The 23,264-nt window shown below is 49.2% G+C and overlaps 7 protein-coding genes across 7 annotated transcripts; 4 read left to right on the top strand and 3 right to left on the bottom strand.

Annotated features, from left to right (window-relative positions):
- Positions 1–3,621: 3,621 nt before the first annotated feature.
- On the top strand, positions 3,622–4,545 carry ANOM_007057 (uncharacterized protein; the record flags this gene model as incomplete). The annotated part of the gene is made up of 1 exon (XM_015552313.1): positions 3,622–4,545. The coding sequence occupies one exon, from the start codon at positions 3,622–3,624 to the stop codon at positions 4,543–4,545; it is 924 nt and encodes a 307-aa protein (XP_015406478.1).
- Positions 4,546–4,625: 80 nt separating this feature from the next.
- ANOM_007056 (uncharacterized protein) lies at positions 4,626–7,037 on the top strand (the record flags this gene model as incomplete). The annotated part of the gene is made up of 1 exon (XM_015552312.1): positions 4,626–7,037. The coding sequence occupies one exon, from the start codon at positions 4,626–4,628 to the stop codon at positions 7,035–7,037; it is 2,412 nt and encodes an 803-aa protein (XP_015406460.1).
- A 1,324-nt stretch (positions 7,038–8,361) lies between these two features.
- Positions 8,362–10,359, top strand: ANOM_007055 (uncharacterized protein; the record flags this gene model as incomplete). The annotated part of the gene is made up of 2 exons (XM_015552311.1): positions 8,362–8,863; positions 9,164–10,359. 2 exons carry the CDS (start codon positions 8,362–8,364, stop codon positions 10,357–10,359), a joined length of 1,698 nt encoding a protein of 565 aa, XP_015406477.1.
- A 1,233-nt stretch (positions 10,360–11,592) lies between these two features.
- On the bottom strand, positions 11,593–12,774 carry ANOM_007054 (putative glycerol dehydrogenase; the record flags this gene model as incomplete). Its single annotated transcript, XM_015552310.1, has 4 exons — positions 12,667–12,774; positions 12,315–12,611; positions 11,877–12,257; positions 11,593–11,789 (listed from the first exon to the last, which is right to left on the bottom strand). Exons 1-4 carry the CDS (start codon positions 12,728–12,730, stop codon positions 11,593–11,595), a joined length of 939 nt encoding a protein of 312 aa, XP_015406459.1. The 5' UTR covers positions 12,731–12,774.
- Positions 12,775–13,937: 1,163 nt separating this feature from the next.
- ANOM_007053 (inositol oxygenase) lies at positions 13,938–14,949 on the top strand (the record flags this gene model as incomplete). The annotated part of the gene is made up of 2 exons (XM_015552309.1): positions 13,938–14,831; positions 14,893–14,949. The coding sequence occupies 2 exons, from the start codon at positions 13,938–13,940 to the stop codon at positions 14,947–14,949; spliced, it is 951 nt and encodes a 316-aa protein (XP_015406463.1).
- Positions 14,950–15,641: 692 nt separating this feature from the next.
- Positions 15,642–16,896, bottom strand: ANOM_007052 (putative NAD binding Rossmann fold oxidoreductase). Its single transcript, XM_015552308.1, has 2 exons — positions 16,533–16,896; positions 15,642–16,458 (listed from the first exon to the last, which is right to left on the bottom strand). Exons 1-2 carry the CDS (start codon positions 16,857–16,859, stop codon positions 15,718–15,720), a joined length of 1,068 nt encoding a protein of 355 aa, XP_015406464.1. The 5' UTR covers positions 16,860–16,896; the 3' UTR covers positions 15,642–15,717.
- A 971-nt stretch (positions 16,897–17,867) lies between these two features.
- ANOM_007051 (uncharacterized protein) lies at positions 17,868–22,874 on the bottom strand (the record flags this gene model as incomplete). Its single annotated transcript, XM_015552307.1, has 6 exons — positions 17,868–18,597; positions 18,661–18,797; positions 18,855–19,284; positions 19,377–19,638; positions 20,198–22,442; positions 22,497–22,874. 6 exons carry the CDS (start codon positions 22,872–22,874, stop codon positions 17,868–17,870), a joined length of 4,182 nt encoding a protein of 1,393 aa, XP_015406461.1.
- Positions 22,875–23,264: the final 390 nt, after the last annotated feature.

Genomic DNA, 23,264 nt, shown 5'->3' with positions numbered 1-23,264 from the left:
GAAACTTCCCGGGGAAAAGGAAAAAGCAAAGAAGCAGTGAGACACGCATTGACCAATGGTGTATGACAATACTACAGAGTCGAGAGTGGTTGTATAACATATGTATTATTAGGTGGACAGAGTGAAACGGTATCCATGATTTCAAATGCCAGGCAGTGCGCGCGGTTGAGCTAATCGTCTTAGCTGCATGTTGATTCTGCATTGCCCACAAATCACCCCTCAGATAAGCGGAGGGGCCGTGTTATCGAGGTAGTACGATTCAAACCAGTATGACACCTGCTTGAGGTTACCCGGCTGTTGGTCGATGCTACAATAGCTGGAAAGGGTGTCTGTCTGACATTGAACAGGACAGAGGACTCCAAATCTTGTGTGATGAGGGTTGAGTTAGTTATCGCGGCTAATTCTCTTTAGGTAATCTCAACGGCTGCCAGTTATTCCAGGCTCCAGCAGAGTGACTGTTGTGACTGTTTCCTGTCACTAGTGCCTAAAAGTGGTGCTAGTCAAGGCTTGGTTAGCGAAGAATGCCTCTGCCCCTGCCAACAATTAATGTCCCTCTGTCCTGGCCCACCAGTCAGGTCCGGACGGGTCAAACTCCATTTTTTCCCTCTTCTTTTTCATTTTCTTTTTCTCTTGTGTTTGATTTTCGCTGACTCAGTCTCTCTTGGCTGTCTATTACTTTCCAATCTTTTCTGTCGATGTGGCTTGTCGATGACTCTACGGAGTAGGGCTGTTGCCTGTAATATGCAACGCCTCTTGGCTTCGTGGAGCCTGGTGGACTTCTCGACTCGATTTGGGAAAATTGCCGTCTTCAAGGGCTTTTAGATAAAACCCTTTCATGGCTGTGCGCGACGAGGCTTGTAGAACTGGGACATTATTGATTTTCCCGTACATCAGTGACCCTTTCTATATTTGTTTTGGATTTACCGGAAAGAGCTGGCACACAAACAACAATATCTTTCAGCTTGAAGAGCCATTGTCGCGAACCTCGGACCTGGTCGAATCCTATATAGTATGGATAGTTCCTACTCGGTGCAAGCCCCGCGATTCCCGGCCCTTTAGCTTTAACTGCTCGCATAATCTCCTATCGTCCAGGATCGTAAACCGGAGATTAACGCCGGGTATTTCTGTAGGTATTGCGCTTACACGCTATCAAAACAAAGAAGGTGCTCCGATATACCCTGACTCTCCAATTAAGTTCCCGCTTCCAATGTACCCCATACTAGTACTAATACTACTTGGAAATAAAAAGTGAGGATAATAGGGAAAAAGCAGAAAGTGTATATGTCAAGATGACGTCTTTCATTACCCAAGCACACAAAACTTGATCGCAAGCACAACAAGGCTTGCAAGATTGATTTAGCTATGGAGAAAAGAACGAACCCATGCATTAGCCAGGCTTCGATCCTAACATCAATCAAGTAACGATGAGACACGGCAATGAGATGATCGCCCCCGCTCGTCCAAATTTCCGGAACTCATCTAGCGCTAGGAGCGTACCATCTAGGCGACAGGTCACAATTATTGAAACCATTGAGAGTGATCTCGCTAGAACTCAGCCGATCGACTCCAGTATGGATATCCGTTGCACCTCCTTTCTTTGTAGGACTCTCTAACGTCCTCCCTTGAAGGGGGATTGTATATGATCGACCGTAAGCGAGTATCCCCGTTTTCACCACTCTCCGCCTTGGGAGTGCCCTATACAAACCGATTCCATGGTTCTGAGAACGCCAATGGCATCTTGTGGCTCAGACCTCAGCCCAGATCGATCCACATCCCGTTATACGAGAGATCAAACTCCTACTCACACGACCAGATGGAAGGCACGCGCATTGTAGTTCGCTGGACTTGAGGACGAGTCGAACGCCTCGGAAGGAAGGTCACAACAAAGGAGCGACTCAGGAGTCAGTATAGGCACTTAGACTACTACGGGTGAATGCACAGGAGTAAGTATATATCAAACCAGGGCTTGTCCTAGGCTTAAGTTGTGTCACCAGGACTCCCTTAGTAGCCATCCCGAGCCGACTAATAAGGACTACTCGTAGTGGTAGTACTAGTACAGTATGGTACCCGAAATGATCCTGGTCCCTACTGCTGGATCCGATTCGTGGTTCATGCGAGTGGGGCCTGCAAGGGGCACTGGGTCCGAGGTACCGTACGGTAACCGAAAGACAACCATGGTTTCTGTGACAGTTTATTATTTCTCAGTATTATTATTATGATGATGATTCCATATTACTTGACTATACTCGAGAGGGGTTAAAGCGAAATCCTCTCACCATCTTCTGAATGTCGATGTATCGAAGTTGGCCGTCAGTTCTCGATTATATCCCTTCTTTTCTTTTTTTCTTCATTGGGTTATGGATTCCTCGCTAAATAGTCATTGGAATCCAGACAGGAGCCTCCCGGCCATTAATAGTGACATTAATTAAATATCATCAGAATTAAAAGTGTCGATCGTCTTTCAAGACTGTACCGGCGGCTCCATTGGGTCCAATAATTCGAACCACTTTATCCGCTCTGGACTGTTCCTCTGAGTAAGTCAGTACGTACGGAGTAAGTTACTAGTTAGTAACAATCCACTGGGACTGGTCTAAGGCACCAATTCCCGACTCAGCTGTCCTCCGTACTCCGTACAGCTCATGTCCTTGTCCTAATTTAAAAAAAAAGAAAAAGAAAAAGAAAAAAAGAGAAATGAGAAAAGAAAATGAAAAATAAAAATTGAAAGTAAAAAAAAGAACAGAGACACTCCCCCGACGATCGAATCCAGATCCCTTCTTTCCAATCCATTCATTAGGTTTATTTTTCTTTCCTCTCGCGTCGCTTTTTACTTCCTCTTTTTCGAGGCCACACCGTCCTTCGTTTTCTACACCTGGCTCCTCTGGTTTGTTCAACATTCTCTTCAACACCTTAGTTGGTGGTTTCGCTCTCTAAATACCCAGCCATTCATTCTCAGCAACGGCGAGTCTTTCGTTCTTCCGCCACTAGACTTCAACTCAGATCCATTTTTGGCATTCCGCGCCCGCTTGTCTATACTGCAGCCACATTCCACCATTTCATGCAGACAGTTGTCTCCAACCCCGCCAGTATTATCAGTTATCTTAAGGCCAGCTTCTCGCACTTTTGATCGATTCCTTGCCAATCTGCAAGTCACGCCTATTATCGACACTTCGTCGTCGAATCACGCCGCGGTTCCTTGGCGCTCTGCGGAGCAGCTCCGTCAACTCTGGGGGATGAGCCCATGATTCGAACGCTCTGATACTCCCACTCGTTCTATCTGGTGGATTGATCTACATCATAAAGCTACTCGTTTGTCGCTGCTCGTTTGTGAACGTTCGGACCACTCTTGTTTCGGCCTTTATCAGTAAGTCGCCGAATCTGATTGATCGATTCATGCAGACCTCTTGTGGCGACGGCCCATAGCTGCCAGTGACATACGATTCTGACTCGTAAGATTGACCTAGTATCACCGGAATACATGCATCCATCTGATCCGTAGCCCCTTTACGTGGCAATTCTTCAAGAAATATCGAGACTACATTTGGTCGACCGTCCATGCCACTGCCTATATCATCAGCCTCGAATTGCCCTTAGTTTCGCATTGTTCCCTTAACGAACATCACCATGAATCGATTCCGCAAGGCTAAGAAGGAGAAGACGAAGGAGGATACGGAAGCTATCGAGAACACCCACAATTTGCTCACCTCCAAGCTGTCCAAGCGAAGCAAGAAGGATGAGCCCGAGGAAGTGCCCGCACTCGACCTATCGAATGCCTTACCGTCTAACGATGACTTCCGTACGAGCTTACTTATGCCCAAATTATCGGCGCGGTTTAGCATGTTGAGGGAACAAGACGACCCGGCCTCGATTATCGGCAAGGCCAGTGATGATAGTGTCTTGTTTCCTAAGCGCGCCTCCCGATTGAATCTCTTCGGCCACAATCCAAACCTGCTCACAGATATCGATGAGGTATCTACAGATGGTAGTCGGCCGTCTTTCAACCTCAGCCGTGACTCATTCGTCTCGGCGAACGATGGTTATGGTACCGACGACGACCGCTCACAGAAAGAAAGCATTATGAGTAGAGCCCGCCGGGCGGAAGGTAACAATTTGTTTGGTGGACGCCAAAAGGTCTACAAGATTCCCGCCAAGGCATCATCGAATGTATCTGTCGCAGCGGATGCTGGACAAATGGGAGGCCGCGCGGTCTATGACCATGATTTGTCCTTGTCCGCTTTTCAACGGCTGAGGCTAAAAGAGAAGGAAGAACGTGCTGCAGCCGAGGAAGCCCACCAAGATACTTCTGCCGCGGAGTCCGAAGACGCTCTGTCTAGCATTTCTTCCGCTAAGAGACTACGTTTTCCTCAACTGCCTCTGGCCCAATCGCGAATGGCCGTGCATCAACAGCAGCTAGCTCCATCGACGAGCAGTCTTTCACAGGATCGCCATCCCAAGAGAGCTTGGCTCCATTCTCTAAACCATCCGTACCTGCGATGGCTCCTGAGCGAGGCTCTGTTAAATCACGGCGCCTATACGGCCAGGGTCTAGCGCAGTCCGTTCAAAACCAACAAAACTCTACACTGCATCGTCTGGAGAGTCTTACCCGTCAACGAGCAGGGACTCCGGAAATGCCTCGCCTCAACAGGAGTTATTCCAGAAGTGCCACTAGCCTGCGCGATAGAATACAAAGACTTCCGCTAGCTGAGCCGGCAATTGCCACACGCCGCCCTATTAGCCCGGCACCGTCGTCCACATCGCCTACACAGCAACAGGGCGAAGCTAATGCCCAAGAACAGAGGCCCCATGAAGCTCCTCATGGTGGGCTCCCTCCGCTAAGCCCCCCAGTCAGTGAACGTGAGGAAGGTGCCCCATTGATGGCCGCTCTACAGCCGGAAGATCTCGGCAAAGCCACAGCCCTCGGACTGTTCAACAAACCTAGAACTCAATACGATGAAAGTCAGTTTAGTCAACGCCAACTTCAGATGCACGAGGGACGGAGCACGCCGCCATTGTCGCGACCTTCACTTCCCGGACGGACTATTTCCCAGGAAAGCACTGGACGTCCCAGAGGTCTCTCGAACAAAAGCTACCGGCCACGAGCTGGTTCTGCAACCTCACACTATAGCGAAGCCCAGCGCCCAGGTAGTCGATCCGCTGCCACGAGTGTCTATGAATCCCCTCGCCGAAACATCAACGGTACTTTCTTCGCCAACATGAGCCCCAGTGATTCTGAAGATGAAGAGGCCGAGGCTGTGCTTGAGCTGGCCAATGGAGTAATAGCAGATGACTTTGTGCATCCTGCGCTTCGGTCCGAAACGCCACAAAAGCCATCTACACCCACAAGTGAAGGAGCACAAGAAGAACAAAGCCCCTTGCCTGAAGTGCGGCTTTCGGACCTGGGTGATTTGAAACCCATAGCCGAAAACGATATTGCTGAAAAGACCACCAATGACGGGAAAGCCGTTCCTGAGAAGCCTGATTCGCCCACCTTGGGACCGTCTGGCTTGGGCCTGAGTGGCTTAGTTCGTACCCACTTGCGGCACGACAGTGACAGATCGTCCATCTTCCCACCACCCTCCCCCGGTCTTCCATTAAAGCAGATGGATGACGAGAGAGACAAAGAAACGGACACGGACGATTCTGTTTCACAAGAGCATAAAACACCCAGGAAAAACATTGACCCGTCGGAGCTTCTCAACGGCTCCTCCTGGCAAGGCGAGCTAGTGGCGAGGCACAGGCGTCAAGCAAGCACTGACACTCAAAGAGAACGCGAAGAGTTCGAGATCGAGCTGGCGGAGAGGCGGAGAAAGGTGCAGGAGAAGCTGAAGGGAATGGCCGAGAATGAAAGCAGATCAGCTAGCCCTGTCTCAGGCCGCCAGACCCCTGATTATACACAAGCCAAGCCCGGAAATGCATTTTCTCTGCTGAAGAGTAAGTCTGGAAAGCACAGTTTGTTTGGCAGACAGGACCAGAGAAACCCGAAGTTGCTCGGCCTGGGTAACGCTTCTACTCCAGCATTGGGAATGGATGATCAATGGCGCGAGGAGGAAGAAAGGCCATCGTTCAGCTTTGGAAAGCACTCCAACTCAAGCTCTCCCCATGTCTCTTCAGAGCGTTCCATACGGTCTCGCATGTTTGGCCGCAGCAGCCAAGAGGACTCCCGTGAGTCGAGCCGTAGCCGTGGAGCATCACCGCATTCAAGTTTTGGGTCCAGGCGGGATCGCTCCACCTCCGACGCTTCTGGTCGCTCTAAGAGTCGCACTCGGCGGGAGAGGGATGATCTCGGGACTGTAGAGGAGTCTGATCCATATGAACACTCCGCGTTCCCAGACTTCGACCAGCGCGGCTTGACATCTGTGGCTTCTTCCGCCCGCCAATCTGTGGAGGTCAATGATACAAATATGTACGATCGGTGCTCATCTGCTGCATCTGGAAGGTATCGCAGCGGCAGCCGGTCTGGAACACCAAGCTTTGTCGAAAGACCACTCCATCCGCCTGCGCTTAACCCACAGATGATTGGTGCCCCGCCGCGACCTTCACCCATTGCCCCTTACTCTGCCAATGCTACCCCGCCATTGTACGAGATCTCCCCTGATCCATCTTCTAGCTCGGCATCGCTTTCGACAACCAGCCTCCCTCAGCGGGCTCCTGGGCATAATGGTGGCCTCCAGAAGCGACCCATCGATAAATATCAAATTTCCGAGCCCACTTTCGTGTCCACCACCTCGAACGTTCCAACTGTCGGTCTTCCACCTGGAGCGAGCTTGAGCAATGGCATGTCAACACCTCCTGTTCCTCCCATGAACCCACGCCGTCGCCGCCAAACCACCACCCAAACCATCCTTGGTGCGATCAGGGGCGATAAGTACGAGTCGCAATACGTCCCGCCTCAGTACGCCCCCTCTCAGTACGCTCCTTCGACAGCCCCATCGACAGCCGGTAGTGTTGTGGAAGAGTATAGCACATTTTCCGACGAGGGTGAAAGACGGCCTAGGACACGAAGCAGGCTGCGCAAAACTCTAGCGAAGGCGGAGATCTGAACGCCAAAGCGAGACATCAACTTATGACTGGCCCGCCACCAGCTATGCCAGCTTATCCACCACCTCAAGTCCCCATGGATGGTGGCATGTTCTAAACAATAGTCACATAACGGCTGAATTCTTCTATCTCTCTCTCACTCTCTCTTTCGTCTTACTACTTTCCTACTTCCACCAAAAATCTTCCTCCCCCCCACCGGGTTACATGTATTAGTCGACTTTTCCGATCATTTTCCTTTTTCATTTATGTCAAACCTCGATACCTTCTTTTGATTACCACTTTTGCTCATGATGATATACCAACTGCGTTTTGTTGAGCGGACAGGCCTGTCTTTCATTTGACTTTGATATCTGAGCCATATTCTTTCTTTCTACCATAGCATTTCCTTATCTTCTATGCATTATTACAAACTATCTAGATAGGTCAATAAAAATGATCTAAATGTACAATACCTTGTCTCCCTAGATAGAGCACTAGCCAGTTTGGCTATCCTTTTTCGTGTGAAATAGATTTGTAATGCCTAGCGCAGCTTTGGAGACTATCATTGAAGGCCCAGTTACTGAGGGGTATTTTCTTTGTTCTTATCAAACCGGTGAATGTGTGGAACATGGTATTGCACATTCACTTATTTAAACAAAGAAAGGGCTGGCTATGGTATTACATCTGTACTCTTTACTATCATTCACTGAATATTGTGGTTGGTATTAAAGACATGTCACGTGTATACCACCCATCACGTGGAGTGTGAAGCCCTTATACAGTTTCTGATATGGTGTGTGATGTTAAAGCGGTATTGATGTTTGCATATATGACTGTATACATATACTACAGATCTCTGAGCTCTGGATTTACCATGAGAATATATCATACAGTTTATAAAGAAATTCACTAGTGTGTAAATAATTCAGAAACCAGCTCTAAGATATCATCTCAAATATAGTCAATAAACTGTAATTAACAAGAGCTGCTCAGAAAATTCTCCAACAGTTGTACATTCTGAAAGAAAAACAACATAATCGTCAAGGAAGCGCATGGAAAGGAAAACTGGAGTGGACAAACAACACAAGTCGCCCCTCCCTTTTGTATCGTCCCTCCATACATTAATTAATCCATCCATATTCACATCATCTCATCTCTGAACTTCCTTCACAATCTCACCAGAATTAATCGAGCGGATATCAAGACTCATCTTTCTCTTGCCTTTCTTGGTGCTGTGATTAGATATTGAAGCTGACGAAGAATATGACGGACCTGGAGAGAAGAAGCTCCTTTTGTACCTCCGAGTTGCCGTCTGTTGTCATGTCTTTTGATTCCGTCTTTGAAATCATGCGCGTAGGTCTTAGCTCTGAGGATCTGCGCTCTATTTGTAGACCTAGCTCATCGGGGCCTGCGTTAAAGACGGTGGAGACACAAGTGGATGATTCTTCTGAACAACAGAAGGCCCAACAAGATCGAAAGAAAGAGAAGAGAAGGTTGAAGAAGAAGCTATTGAAAGAAGAAAAGAAAAGGAGGAAAGAGGAAGCAAAACAAGGTGAGGCCATTGATCTGCCTCCATCTCTGGATAGCAGTGAGGTCAATATCGGCAACACGCAACATCCGTCCTCTATCACCGCGACAATGAGCTCTCAATCTGTTGTCGATGAAGCTCCACCCAGTTATAACGGCCTTTCCGGTATTCCTCTTGAGACTTCCAGTGCAGACACGTCCTCGAGTCATACAGTTCGTCCCTCAAGCCAGAAGGCGGAAGAACCTGAGGAGCAGAATGAGTCTTGTTCGATTTACGATGAAAACAACCCTATCATATGTCACTTACACGGTCGGAATATTTGTCAGTTTAACTCCAGCTGTTGTGTGCATAAACCCACTACCGACTGCAGCTGTCCACCCAGGCGGTCTTGTTGTTGCGCTCATCACTCGGGAGATTGCTGTAATTGTGTCTTTCCCTCTGGGCCTTCCCATTTCGACGAATATGCCTCAAGGGTACCACAAGATGGCTATAGACAAACATCAGAGCAAGAGATTGAGGAAAGGAATGTAGTCGATGTTGGTGTGGGCAGTAGTAAAGGTGATATTGTCCCATTAATTCAATCATCTCATCGTTTCAGCACTAATCATGCGTCTCCTATAGCTTCATCCGAACATCATACCATCGCGACTGAAATACTTCCCGATAGAATTGATCCACTCTCTGAGCACCTTCTTCACTGTCTAGAAGCGAGCGAGTTTTCCGACTCTCAGATAATATTGAGATCCTCCAAAGATATCTTCATGCCCATCGTCTTCAGAACACATAGAGCGGTGATCAGCCGTAGCAATTTCATGGCCGATGTCTTCAGGTCGCCGACCCAGGAAGAGCGAATTAACGAGATCGTCGCCGTTGGAAATGAGAACTTCTGTATGATCAAAGGCTTTGAATATGCGCTGCAACATTTGTATGGTAGGCCACTCCTAACAGCAGGACAGCTCAGATTGGCGACTCTGTCCACCTATGGATACTCGGAGAACAATGTGGGAAAAATACAATTCTCACTCACGGCGGCCATGGCAGACTTCGCCCTGTGCTATGCCGCATCAGGGGCCTTCTTTCAACAAGAGGCAGTCATTGAAACGGGTATCAGACTAGCCATTGAGCTAATCGACTGGGAAACAGTCGAATGCATTCTCTATTTCGGAGTTTGCACAACGAGGCCGGCAGTAACCCTCGACCAGACTGCTCCAGTCAACAAGACTGGAGATTATGATGCAGCAAGAGAGCTGCAAAGATGGGCTCCACGGCTAGTTGGTTCGGCTCTGCATTTCGTCACCAGGCACATGAGCAAGGACTTCACACTGTACGCCAAGGCGCAGAGTAAGACTCTGCCAAATCGAATCCCAGAAAGCCTGTATGGTGTTCCAGGTCCAGTGATCACTAGTCCTCGATCTTTTGCGTCTCGCCGGGGAGAAACCCCGAACCGAGAGATTGAGGTGCCCTCTGCGATGTTGATCTACCTTCCGTACAAGCAACTAGAAGAGACTTTTGGGATTATGAACGCGCGGAATATCTTATCGAGTGACCTCGCCCAGGCGGTAGTAGCAGAGCGCGAGACACGGCGCCTGCAAGCCCTTCGAGCCCTTGCGAAACAGGGTGTCAAAGACGAGCTGAATGCTACCGATCAGATTCGAGAGCTGGGATATAAAGAGATAGTCGCTGTTAGCGAAGAACAGGGCCCAGCTATTACTCTCAACAGAGAGTGGATTGGTCTGGCTGTTGTGGAAGAAACAGTCGCGACGCCCAGAGTCAAACGTGTGGTCAAGAAACATAAGAGGCACAAGCGCAAGAGGTAAGAGAATACTACATTCTCCTACATGAGGCCCCCCACCCACCCAAGCTAACTGTGTTTAGATGAACTCGATCAAGAGATGTGTGCACTTTGATGCACAGGATGATGATCAAGGTGGCGGCCGGGTGGTTGACAAGATGACAGTCATGAAACAAAGAGAAACACAATTTGAAAGAGAATATAGGCAGAATACTCACGTGGCCCTAGAGGCGGTAACCTAATCTGTTTTTACATGAATTTTGAAGATTTAGATCTGTGCTTCTGTCACCTGAACGCTTTCTTTGTTTTATGTATGTACTAACAATAGCAGAAGAGCCACCAACTCTCTGGTACTTCTAGAAATATACAAAAAAGACTGAGTGACTGAGAGTTACCTTGTAAGTCCATTGTATTTATCTTTGCTTTATTTACATGTTATTTAATTGGCAACATCATATTGATGCTGGAAAATGTTCCTAACCATAGTCGGCCTACGTGAAGTTATTATCAGAGAGCTGTTATTCTTCACAACTGGTAGGCTGAAAGTAATGCAGCGTAATGTACTAATTATTGAAATTCTATACTGTATATATTATACGGAATTGCTATTAAATAGAAGTATTAGCTCAAGATACCTATGGCTAGTAAACTACGTAAGATTAACATTGAAACTCTCTTGAATTATCGAACAGGAATGCAAAAGGATTAAATACAAGATTAAAATTTCTCTACATAGCTAACTCAAAAAATAGGAAAAGCCAGACATGAGATTGGTGCTTTTCACCGTTCTGAAAGCGTATAATAAAAGCCAGGATATACTACAGGGGCAAGGCACTCGAGTCACTTCGGCCCACAGCTATTAATGGGTCTACTATAGTACTGGGAAATTTCGAAGCCAATCATAGTTAGTTAACCTATGCCTTGAAAAGTGTTACAAGCAGGAGAGAAGCTTCCTGAAACATCATTCGTGAGGGATATATGTCGTCTATCTATAAACAAATATAAAGAATCAAAACTATTTATCCAGGCTCCCCAGGCTGTTATACAAGACACACTCAAATCTTCTACACTCACCCTGAAGGGCGCACAACACCTTTCCATAAGGTAGTTATGGGCCTACTAGTTCACTGAGATTTCGCCCTGTCCATTCACGATAGTGGGAGGCATGGCAGAGCGAATGGAAAGCCCTGCTTTCCGCATCCGGTGGTCATATGTACTAGGAGATGCTTGGTAGGTAGAGACTAGAGTTTGTGACAGTTTATGACTTGTCGGGGAATCCGAAGTCGACACCAAAGGGAGGGTAGACGAAGCGCTGGAAGGCTTTTCTGGCAGCGAGATCGTCGGTGTATTTGGCAATGGTGGCCATGTCATTCTCGTCGAGCTGAACCAAGTTGCGGTTGTCTTCAATACGCGAAGGTGTGACGGACTTGGCGAGAACAGAGGATCCACGGGCAACTACATTATATAGTTAGAAAATCTTTATCGAGCATAAAAGGCGAGAATGCTGGGGAGGGGGAAGGGGGGTGGCTGATTGTAACATACCGTGCCAACTGAGAAGAACCGTGGCGGGGCTAACTCCCTTCCTCTTTGCAACCTCTACAATAGGCTCGGCTGTGAACAGTGGACTGCCAGTGCTTCCCAGAGGGCTGTAGGCGGTGATGTGGATACCCTTCTTCTTGCAAAAGTCGACGATCTCCTGCTGTGGGAGAGAGGGGTGGTTCTCAATTTGGTTGACTGCAGGGACAACGGTAGCCTCAGGAAGCAATTGCTCCAGATAACGCACGCTGTAGTTAGAGACACCGATGGCCTTGACCTTTCCGGTCGAGAGAAGCTTCTCCATGTTCTTCCATGTTTGGACGTGAGAGTGCGATTGGACAATGTCTCGAGAACCATCTTCATGCTTAGGGAAGAGAGGGTGGTTTCCTAATAATTGGTTAGACCTGGAGCAACATATTGACTGGAAAAGGGAGCATGGCTCACCATTGGGGTTCATGGCCAATGGCCAGTGCATCAAGTACAGATCGACGTAGTCCAAGCCCAAGTTCTTCAAACTCAGGTCCAGAGCCTCTTGCACCCGGCTGTGGTAAGTGCACCACAGCTTGGTGGTAACGAAGAGGTCCTCCCGCTTCACCTTTCCAGAGGCCAGGGCATCCTTAATTCCCTTTCCGACTTCCTCTTCGTTCTGGTAGCAGAAAGCGCCGTCGATGTGTCTGTATCCCACCGAGATGGCGTGGCTGACAGCCTTCTCAACCTCACCGGGGGCGGATTGCCAGGTACCTATGCAATCAGCACGACCATTGCTGCAATTTTTCGAATTGAAATAACTACATACCGAGACCCAAGGCAGGGATCTCTGCTCCAGTGTTGAGCTTGAATCGAGTGTCGGCAACGGCCATTGTGCAGTAGTATGTGTGTAATTGGATAAAGATTCGGTATAGATCCTAGGGAATTCAGAGGAATGAGTACAAATGTGAATTGACTTGAGGGAAAAAGGCGAAACAAATACGAAGGACGAGGGGTGAGGGGTAGAGGGGCAACCAGAGATTATCAACAAATACTTCGGGGCTCGCGCCGTCAATTGCCCCGGCCAGTGGAATTTGTCCCCGAAGTTCCATCAATCACATCGCTCCGTCGGGTCATCTTCACGCGAGCCGTTCAATTCTATACCTTTCTTTGCTTCATACTGGTAAGTATCTATCATTCTCAAGGCCTTAAAGTCTTCATTTTCTTCAGTGAATTATCTTGATTGTCTATCTCATCTACTCACTACAGCGAACAGATTAAAATCGATCGGACAGCGTCATACGGAGCCAGGATGGCCATGCATATGCAACCATCGGAAACCATTTCTCTTTCCAGACGAGCCAATACCCTATACCCGATCTGAACAATTCTATGTGAAGATAATCGGACTGTCCATGCTCCAGTCCACACGACCTCATTAGAAATCCGATGGCTCTTACCTTCTGTGGTGAGACCTAGTTGTCTAAACCGGCAGATCAACGTTGGGGTCAGCGAGCACTGGCCATTGCGCATGACGTTGATTATCATTTATGGCTTCAAGGGGAAATGCTGTGACATCAGGAGCGACAGAAAGGGCAAATCGAGGGTCAAGGTGGCATACCAAAAGAGAAATCTGCCCCGGCGGCCAAAGTTCTCGGCCTTCGGAAACCAAAATCCTTGAGTGCCTCAACCATCCCCACAGTCAAGACGGCGAAACAACTGGTCTCTGGTTGGCTGCAGATCCGTACCTCAGATTTCCCCCCGCGTCATGCAGCTGTGGAGAACATTTCCAGAATCTATCTTCATAGTGCGGAAGCCAGAATCCGATCTTCACACAACGAGGACATCACAATGGCGCCACCACACTGTCGGATTCTGGGGTGTAGTGTGTTAGGGCTTATTCGGCTGGGGCTTTAGTCGGATACTGAATTTCTCGTAGATCACGAGGATCTCCCTATAGCGCCCTTTATATATACGCCTGGGTCTTCCTGGGTTTTCTTCTCTCTCCAGCAGCATCCTTTGATACCCAGATCAGTCTTGATCAAATACATTCAAGAGAAACAGGAACATCAAACATCAAACTCATTTCTTTCATTCACAATGGCCCCAGTTGCTGTCGCCCCAGAGACCCCGGTGTTCAACACCAAGCGGGATGGACAGGCTCTCGAGGAGACCTCCGACGCCATCGACACCGTCAACGTCCTCAAGCAGAACATCAAGCAAGAAGACAAGGACATCTACGCCGAGTCTGAATTTGACAAGAACAAGGACAAGACCAAGTTCCGTCAATACGAGGATGCCTGCGACCGTGTCAAGAACTTCTACAAGGAGCAGCACACCAAGCAGACTGTCGCTTACAACCTGAAGGCCCGTCACGCCTTCCACTCCAAGACTCGCGCCGAGATGACCATCTGGGAGGCCATGGAGAAGCTCAACACCCTCATTGACGAGTCCGACCCCGACACCAGCCTCTCTCAGATCGAACACCTTCTTCAGTCCGCCGAGGCCATCCGCCGCGATGGCAAGCCCCGCTGGATGCAGCTAACCGGTCTCATCCACGACCTTGGCAAGCTGCTCTACTTCTTCGACGCCCAAGGCCAGTGGGATGTCGTCGGCGACACCTTCCCCGTCGGCCTCGCTTTCGATGACCGCATCATCTACGGCACCGAGTCCTTCAAGGAGAACCCTGACTATGGCCACGAGATCTACGGCACCAAGTACGGTATCTACAGCCCCGGCTGTGGCCTAGACAAGGTCATGCTCTCCTGGGGTCATGACGAGTACCTCTACCATGTCGTCAAGGACCAGTCCACTCTCCCTGACGAGGCCCTGGCTATCATCCGCTACCACTCCTTCTACCCCTGGCACAATGCCGGCGCATACCAGGAGCTGATGAACGACCACGACAAGGAGATGCTCAAGGCCGTCAAGGCCTTCAACCCCTACGACCTGTACAGCAAGAGCGACGACGTTCCCACCGTCGACGAGCTCAAGGTACGTCCTTTCTCACTACCCTTTCTTCAATACAATGAGTATCAGCTAACCCCCATCGCAGCCATACTACCTGGAACTCATCGACGAATTCTTCCCCAACAAGGTCATCAAGTGGTAGATGTGGTCCCAGCGCTCGGATTGTCTTGATATTAGAACGCCATGTTTTGTTTTTTTGTTTCCGATATATCAGTTTTGTTCTTGCATTTTTAAAGCGATGATTCACGAACCACCAATGAATTATACAGCCCTGTAAAATTAACCAGGGACCAATTCATTCAAAAATACCCTTTTACCAAGAACCCAGATCAAGATCTAAAATAAGCTTACTTTCACCGTAATACAAAGTTTTTACATATATACACCTCTCAAAACCAAAAGATTCCACTCAAGCCTACAAGTAGTTCCCTTGCCACAAGCACCAACTATCAGACCCCTTACTAACAATAGCGTATCTATGATACAATAACACAACGCGAATGCTTGGCGGCAAACCATGCCCTCGGAAACGGGTTCCCGGGGTACGTCGGCGATCTACCCACGTTCGACAAATCGGTGTCTCGGGACGGGTCACATTGTGAAAAATTAAACTGTGGACTGTGCCCGTGGATCTTTTGGGGAAAGACTGCTTAAACTAGTGTATCTTGTACACGTGCAATGGTTCATATTATATAATTTTTCGGGATCTGGGAGGGGAAGGAGGGGTCCTGGGTATATTCTAAGGTGAGGTTATGGAGGACCTTCTACAATTTAATCTACTGTTGAATGGGGATCACTTAGGATTTCTAGAGATATGAAGCCTAATTTCTGGCCTTTCTATAATCCAAAATTGCTCTTTATTTGAAAATCATTAAATGACGTAATCTAAATTAAGTCGTTAAGCATACATCTATAGCCGAGACTTGTCCACCCGGTTACCCTCTTCATCGAAGAAGATCTTTTCGCCGGTGATAAGCGACTCCTGGAGCGCAGCTCCAATGCGGACGGCCTGGACGGCACCGTCGAGTCTGAGTGGAACAGGAGTGTTCTCGAGGCAGCAAGCGGTGAACTCGTTGGCCTCGGTCACGAAGGCATATTCGAAGCGGTCGTAGTAGTGCTGAGGGATCTCCCGACGGATTCCAGTGCTGTCGTAGATGTTGACGAGGTTTAGGGCTGGCTGTGCGTTGACGGCCAGCTTGCCCTGGGTGCCGATAATTTCGGTGGTATCTTCTTGACCAGCGGCCATCATGCGAGAAGCGTAGAAGTAGGCGATCTTGCCGTTGTGGAACTCGACCAAGCCGACGGCATTGTCGCGGTCGTTGTGCTTGCGCAGGTCCGGCTCAACGGCCGTGATACCGACAGCGGATACAGACTTGACTTTGCTGTCTTGACCGAAGAACCAGAGGGCAAGGTCGATATCGTGGATCGAGCAGTCAACGAAAATACCACCGGAGAACTGGGCATAGGCGACAAAGAACCCACTGGGGTCCAGCTTGTCGCAGGTCTGACTACGCATAACGGAGGGCGAGCCAATTGAGCCGGCACTCATCTTGCTGTATGCATCCCGGTATGAGGCGTCGAAGCGACGGGAGAATCCGCACATCACCTTCAGATGAGGCTTCTTGGCAGCAGCGTCAAGGACGGATTGGGACTAGAACAAGGATTGTTAATACCCTAGCTACTAGGTCGATGGGAAAAAGAGCAAAAACAATAGGGGTTACATACAATCTCGACACTGGTTGACAAAGGCTTTTCGCACAGAACGTGCTTTTCAGCATCGATGGCCTTGATGGCTTGTTCGGCGTGAACGGCGGTGGCCGATGCAACGACCACGGCTTCCAGACCTTCGTGGCGGAGCATGTCATCGTAATTCTTGTACAACTTCACGCCATATGGCTCCAGATGGACCTTGGCCCATTCAAGCTCAGCATCGTCAGGGGAGCTAGCAGCGACCAGCTCGGCACGGGGAGTGCGCTGGAGGAAATTGAGGGCATGGCGCTTGCCCATGCGACCGAGGCCAGCACAGCCAATTTTAAGCTTCGTAGCAGCCATTGTGAAAATGAGAAGGTGATAGAAGAAAAGGGTAGGAGATTAGAGTATTGGAAAGCTGGAAAGATGGAAAGAGTAGCTATCGGGAGGTAGCTTTCGGAGGAGACGGTGAGAATTTATGCGGCCGGTCGGAAATCGTGGCGGGTTGGAGGCAATGTCGGTCTGCTTGTTTCCCTGGCACTCGGGATTCACAAAGGGAGAAGCCGACGACTAATTGGCAAACATGAAAGGGGAGAGCATCCAGTAGTATGGGCGAGGAGGGGAAGCTGGAGCTAGCCAGGTCAACGACTGGAGCATGAAAAGCCAATTGCCCCGTTTAGTTCCCCATCACGGTTGCTACCCCGGAATCCAGACTTGCAGCACTGGTCGGAAAAGGAGTTCCTGGGGCTCCATCGTGAGGAGAACCCCACAGGACGAAATCCGATTGTTTGTCCTTAGTGATGGAGAATGTGGGAAAAGAGAGAAACCATGGATCAGGGCTGAAAAGAAAGGTACAGCGACCACTGCTCCTATACAGGTGATTTGGGTGGTGGGGATTGAAAGGCTGGGGAAACTTGGGGTAAGAAACCAAGACTATCTCCACAATATCCCTGATATCTGAGGATTTTCTTACTGCCATTATATCTTTTGCTGCCTATAAATTAAAGAATATTAACTATTCACAACAACATCCGGTGTAGTGTAACGGCTATCATACCTGTCTTTCACACAGGAGATCGGGGTTCGATTCCCCGCACCGGAAGCATTCTTTTTCTTTTTGTTTTTTTCTTTCCCTCTTCACCATGTCCACTCTATCATACTGAGCCATAGTAGCTTAATTTCCGCTCCTAGCAAATTAGGTCCTCAGATACATTGAAATATATACTGAATATGGCGTGGTATCAACAAAATGGAGTCAGTGAATCGCTATGTACTTTGCTTGTGAATAGGGACAAAAGGCAGGAGCAACGTGCATAACAGGGACCGTTGTAAAAACATAACAGAGAATGCGCAAATCACGCCCATTGCCAATTAGTGCTCAGTCTCAGCCTTCTTGGCTTTCTTCAGCTTCCTCTTTGCCGCAACATCAACCGGGTCCACAAAACCTTCACCCTTCATCCATGCTAGAGCCTTCCGCACCCCCCGGCCTTGAACCGCATTCGGTCTGCTCTCCAAGATGGAGTTGATCAGTGCCCAGGAAAGTACAAGGATGAACAGGTCCCCGCCCTTCCATCCCTTCCAGAGCCCCCGCTTGGTGCCCGTCTTCCATGCCGAATCCACGGCGGCTCGGAAAAAGTACGTGAAAACGCTCCGGCTATTCGCAAGGAACGCGAATGGCATACCCGCAACTGCACCGCTCAGGAAGAAGCGTTTGGTAGGCAGGACAGAGCGCGGGAAAAGTGAGTTCCAGAGACAAATGCTGCCCCACGCGGAGCCGACAGACGCAGAGAGGACAGCAGTCAGTGTGATGATTTTCTTCGAAAGATTATTGATCGAGGTGATAGGATTGGCCATCAGCTTCTTGAACTTGAGCACAGACAGCGCCAAGGTAACGGTTGTCACAAACCGGGCCAGACGAGGGATCGAGAGGAGAATATTGTGCAAAAAAGCCGTACTACAGCTGGGGCTGCTCGAATGGAGCAATGCGCAAGACAGGCTTGAAATAGACGGATGAGCAGGTCCGGTAATTGGTGAAATAGACTTGACAGCAGACGGTAGGGTATTAAGGTCTCCGGGATGCAATATCGGCGAGACGAATGCGCTGATTGAAATATTAGAAAAGAAGCGGCCATATACTAGGTGTAAATAGCGAGTATAAACATACGGCCAGCGCAAATTAGCGACAGTTGCGAGCGAGTCAACCACATCCTCCTTTCCCGGCCAAGAAAACTCTGTAGGCAAACTTTCAGGGCGATCGAGGATGTAGCCTGGAGAGAGCCTGAAGATGACATTTCCGAGCCACTGTGCCCAATCAGTATGTAAATCCAACAATTTTTCTCATATATGGACCAAGCAAACCTTAGGTGTCGCCTCCCGATCGAAGATGAACGCATGGAATAACTGCGCGCAGGACAGGGGCATCAGCAACCAGCTTCCAAACCACACAGGCCGATTCTCAAGCCATCCTTTCTCATCGATGACGTTGAAAAGAAACTCCAAGCTCCGAGTAGCCATCCAGATTGCGGCTGTCAGTCGCAGCTGATTCTGAGGGCATATGCCCAGGCCAAAAAGGGCCAGACTAGCCCCAACAGCGGGCGCATAGCGTGATGTCAACGCTTTTGACACTCGAGGGTTCCGATTACGGAAGGGTTGGGCTTCATCTGTGCGGAGGTTCGCGCGTAGCCGGGCGAAGAAGCGATGCAGAAGTCTGTGGAAGAGAAGGACGAGCGAAAGGGACGCTGACAAGCGGAAGTTGGGGGAGCGGAGGAAAGAAGTTTGTGTTTTCTTCCTATAGTTTCAGGCAGAGGCGAGACGCGAGTGTCAGCTAAGGTACATTTGATGTCCGCTTGATTTGATTCTTAATTGGACTGAAGAGCTTACTTGGACAGATCCCCTCGGATTCTTGCAAGTGCCCAACCAACGAATTTCAATAAAGCTCCTGATACAAGGAATACTCGAAGAGAGGCGCGGAGAGCTGCCTCATTGTATTTGTTTTTTGAGCGCACTATGGCTTCATATCTTGATGGAGAGGGCAATTTAGACTGGACCTTCACGGGGGCGCGCCGAACAGCAAGGTCATGGAGGATCTTGTATTCCTTGGCGCTGAGTGAAATGCGGAGAGCTTCGCGAACACGGGGTGGACCTGGGCGTGCCCGTCAGGGTCGCGTGCGGAACTAGGTTCCATAATGCATCAAATGTCCTTCAAAAAGACCTAAAACACATGTGTTTTTAAATAGACATTGTGAGATGCTTCTGGGATCGATAGACGGGGACTAGGAAAGGGAAGGGAAGGAAGGGAAAATGGGGAAAGCATGAGTTGGATTCCGGGGTTGCTCGTGACCTCGGCTAGATTCAGCTGAATGATTTATTGATCTGCCAACTGCCTGCGGTTATCCCGCTCCACTCCCCAGAGAAAATGTGAAGCAAAAAGCTGAACCCTTTGGGGTAAGGATAAAAACTGATATGATTTATATTGGTCATCGCTATATTCTATCATAAGTGCCGTATCGGCGAAAACCCCAAAACATTCCCATAAACTGTGCCTATGGCTTAGATTCACATGCTTGTCACTCAAGGCCATATCACACATTTATATACACCAGGCATCAGTGTCACTTCGGGTCCGTTTACCTTATTTGCCTCTTGCCCCCCACTCCTCTGAATCTGTGCCAAACTGCCACTGGATGGTAGCTGTAACGTACAGACGGTGCTGGTTGGGACCGTAACTTCTAGCTTGGCACTCGTGTCCTCAGCCTGCGTACGATCAAAGCATACCCGAATCAAGCCATATGGGCAATCCACTTCTCCTTCCACAAAGTCGAACTCACTTCGAAATGGCGGCCGCAGTTTCCATGTGCGGTACGCTTCGCCGACAGGCTGCACACCAAGCACCGCAGCGTAGAACCATTCATAGATCGTTCCAAGCATATCGTGACACTTGGACCGGCAAGCGTCCTGCCAAAACTCTGAGAGAGTGGTCTCACCGCGTCGGATGAATCGCATGTAACTGGGATGTTCCTCCTGCCTGGCCATGGCGAGGACAAGGTCGGGACGATCTACTTCGGCCTCAGCAAACGTGCTCCAGACGTACTTCAGCCCAATTTCTCCAGCGCGAATCCTCGGGCCCGACTCCTCTACGGCAGCAACAAATGCCTGGATGATATCAGAGCGGTACTCTGCGGGCACCAGGCCGAACTGCAGCGCGAGTGCCTGGTTAACCATAGTGCGGTCATGGACACCAGGATTATCTAGAGAAGTATAGAAAGCATAGGGGTATTCAGTCTTATCGGAGACCAGAAGGTGGGAATTGTAAACACCGTAGATACGTGCAGCCCAGGCCTCATACAAGGCCGCATCCTCGGTAAATCCCAGCTCCTTTGCCATCATTGATACGTTGCAGAGACAGCGATAGTAAACCGCAGTTTCAATGTTTGCTTGATGATTTCCGAACGCTATATCATAGCCCCAGTCGCCTAGTCCATGCTCAATTAGGCCGCCTTTCCGTTCTTTTGTTTTCATATACTCCATATATCGTACACAAGGCTGATATATCTTAGAGTATACGTGGGTAGACCCGTAGTAGCGCTTGATCAGCTCGGGAAGGAAGCACACCGCACAGCCCCAGGTAATAGTGTCATGGAGAGGACCACACATGTACCGAATCTCCGGTGCCATTGTAGGTACCAAACCATTTGGCTCCTGAGCATCGATGATATCATCCAAAATTTTCGTGTAGACGGCTTCCATATCACGGATATACTGCGTGGCAGGTGCAAGAAGCGATGTGACCTCGAGCCATCCGAATTTCTCAATCTGTGGGCAATCGGTATGGTAGCTAAATATGTTGCTGGCGAAGGTCCAATAACAAGCATTGATAAGTGCATTGACGTCTTCTTTATCGGTTTTGAGACACCCAAGCTGCCGTGCAGCTGATGAGACATGTCGAGCACTTAGAGAATGAATGATGGGAAGATTATCACTATCGGCGTCGGAGACCCCCTCCACTTGGATATATCGAGCACTTGTGAAGCAGAAGTCCGGAGTCCATGTCTCGCGGCCTTCACCAGTAAGGACGATCTTCGAGTATACGTTATGCTCGAATTCTTTGAACAGGGGATCTGGCATGAAGACCTCTCCATTATCGCCAAGGGTTTCGGAGTATCTAACAATGACCTCTGATGCAGATGGTCCACTGACCTCCAGTTGCACCATGATGCTGGAGTTCTGCCCCAAGTCATAAACGATAACGCCAGGGCGAGTGACCTGACGTTTGATAGGGTGAAAAGTGTTATGCAGAACGACTGGGGGCTGGCTCTGATAGCTCAACTTGCCTCTTGGACCAGTCAAAGGCTTTGCTGGCGACCAATCCGCATCATCAAAATCAGGAGAATCCCAACCAGTGGGGTACAACCGTCGATCGTGATTCTCTGAGGCATAAATATTGGCAAGGGTGGTAGCACTTTTCCTCACCTTCCACGTTGGGTCTGACACTATGGTCTCGTGGGAACCATCGGCATAGTGTAGGTGAACCTCAGCGAAGAAGCATAGCTCGTTTCCATACCGAACGAAGGTATTATCCTCATATGTGGGCCAGAAAAAACGGTCACCCTGATCACCTGCGTAGAAGCCGTTTCCAACATGAGCCCCAATGACGTTCTCCCCTTGTTGCCATTGAGAAGTTAAGTCGTAACCGACATACTGAACAGATCGGTGGTAATTTGTCCAGCCAGGATCAAGTACATGATCAGATGCTGCATTTCCGTTGACGGTGAGATTGAAATGTCCCAGTCCCGATGCAAATACAACGACTCGAGAGGGCTGTCGAGCAAGCTGAATAGACTTTCTTAAATAGATGGGCTTGTCTCCGCCATCGCCCACCCAAACCGCTTTCCATCGGTTGGGCTCATCCTCAAACCAAGTCCGGAATATGAGACTACTGTGTGGCATCTGGCGTAGTGAGTAAAAAGTTCAGGTCAGCCAATGACAACTAGGTATGCTTACATATGTCTGGTTCATGCTGTACGGTGGTAACAGCCCCGATGAGCGCGGATATAAGGTATAGAACTCGTTCACAGAGCTTTCAAATGAAATGCCATTTTCGTCCCATACGGTCACTCTCCAATAATGGAAAGTGGTCGACTGGAAAGGCTGGTTGGGAGTGCATTTGATGTTTCTCTGAGCATCACTCTCAACGCGCCCCGAGTCCCAGCATACACCACTCGATGCCAAATTGTCACGGTCGGTGGACACAACTACCCGATAGGCTGTCTGCCTGGCATACTCGTTGTCGGCGTGTAAAGCCCAGAAGAATCTAATCTCATCGGTGTCTATACCGATGACTTCATGGAAGCCATGGATGCCACAGCGAGTGAATTCCATGACGGTGGTAAGCAGATGCTGCCTAGACAAACAACTTAGTTCAACGGAGATGCAAATTTTGTGCGAGACCACGCCTTGTAAAATAATTCAAGGTGGACACGAACTGTGCCAGCCGTTGCTGTCGGCACAAGTCACATCGGTGGACTTGCCGAATGGTTGCGGACCTTCAAAATATTCTTAATAATTGCAGGGATGCCGTCGGACTCTTTCTTACCGAACCAGCATCATGATGGCGTCCTAACGGCGGGACTCTTTTTCTTCTGGCCCTCGGAGGGCTCCATTTTCGGGAGTGAAATACGGTTGCGACGGGGCCCGCTAGCCCATCTCTAGTGCCTGGCCGGTGCCACGCCATGTCTCTCTCCACAGTCTTAGTTCGGTTTAATGTTGTCC

Source organism: Aspergillus nomiae (genome assembly GCF_001204775.2).
Source record: "Aspergillus nomiae NRRL 13137 chromosome Unknown contig00152, whole genome shotgun sequence".
In the NCBI taxonomy this organism is placed as follows: Eukaryota; Fungi; Ascomycota; class Eurotiomycetes; order Eurotiales; family Aspergillaceae; genus Aspergillus; species Aspergillus nomiae.
This window is presented reverse-complemented; position numbering and strand designations above follow the sequence as displayed.

Coding starts and splice junctions, on each gene's coding strand:
- ANOM_007052 (XM_015552308.1), bottom strand. CDS start 16,859: ATGGCTGCTACGAAGCTTAAAATTGGCTGTGCTGGCCTCGGTCGCATG. Junction 16,459..16,532: donor TGTCAACCAGTGTCGAGATT/GTATGTAACCCC, acceptor TCCTTGTTCTAG/TCCCAATCCGTCCTTGACGC.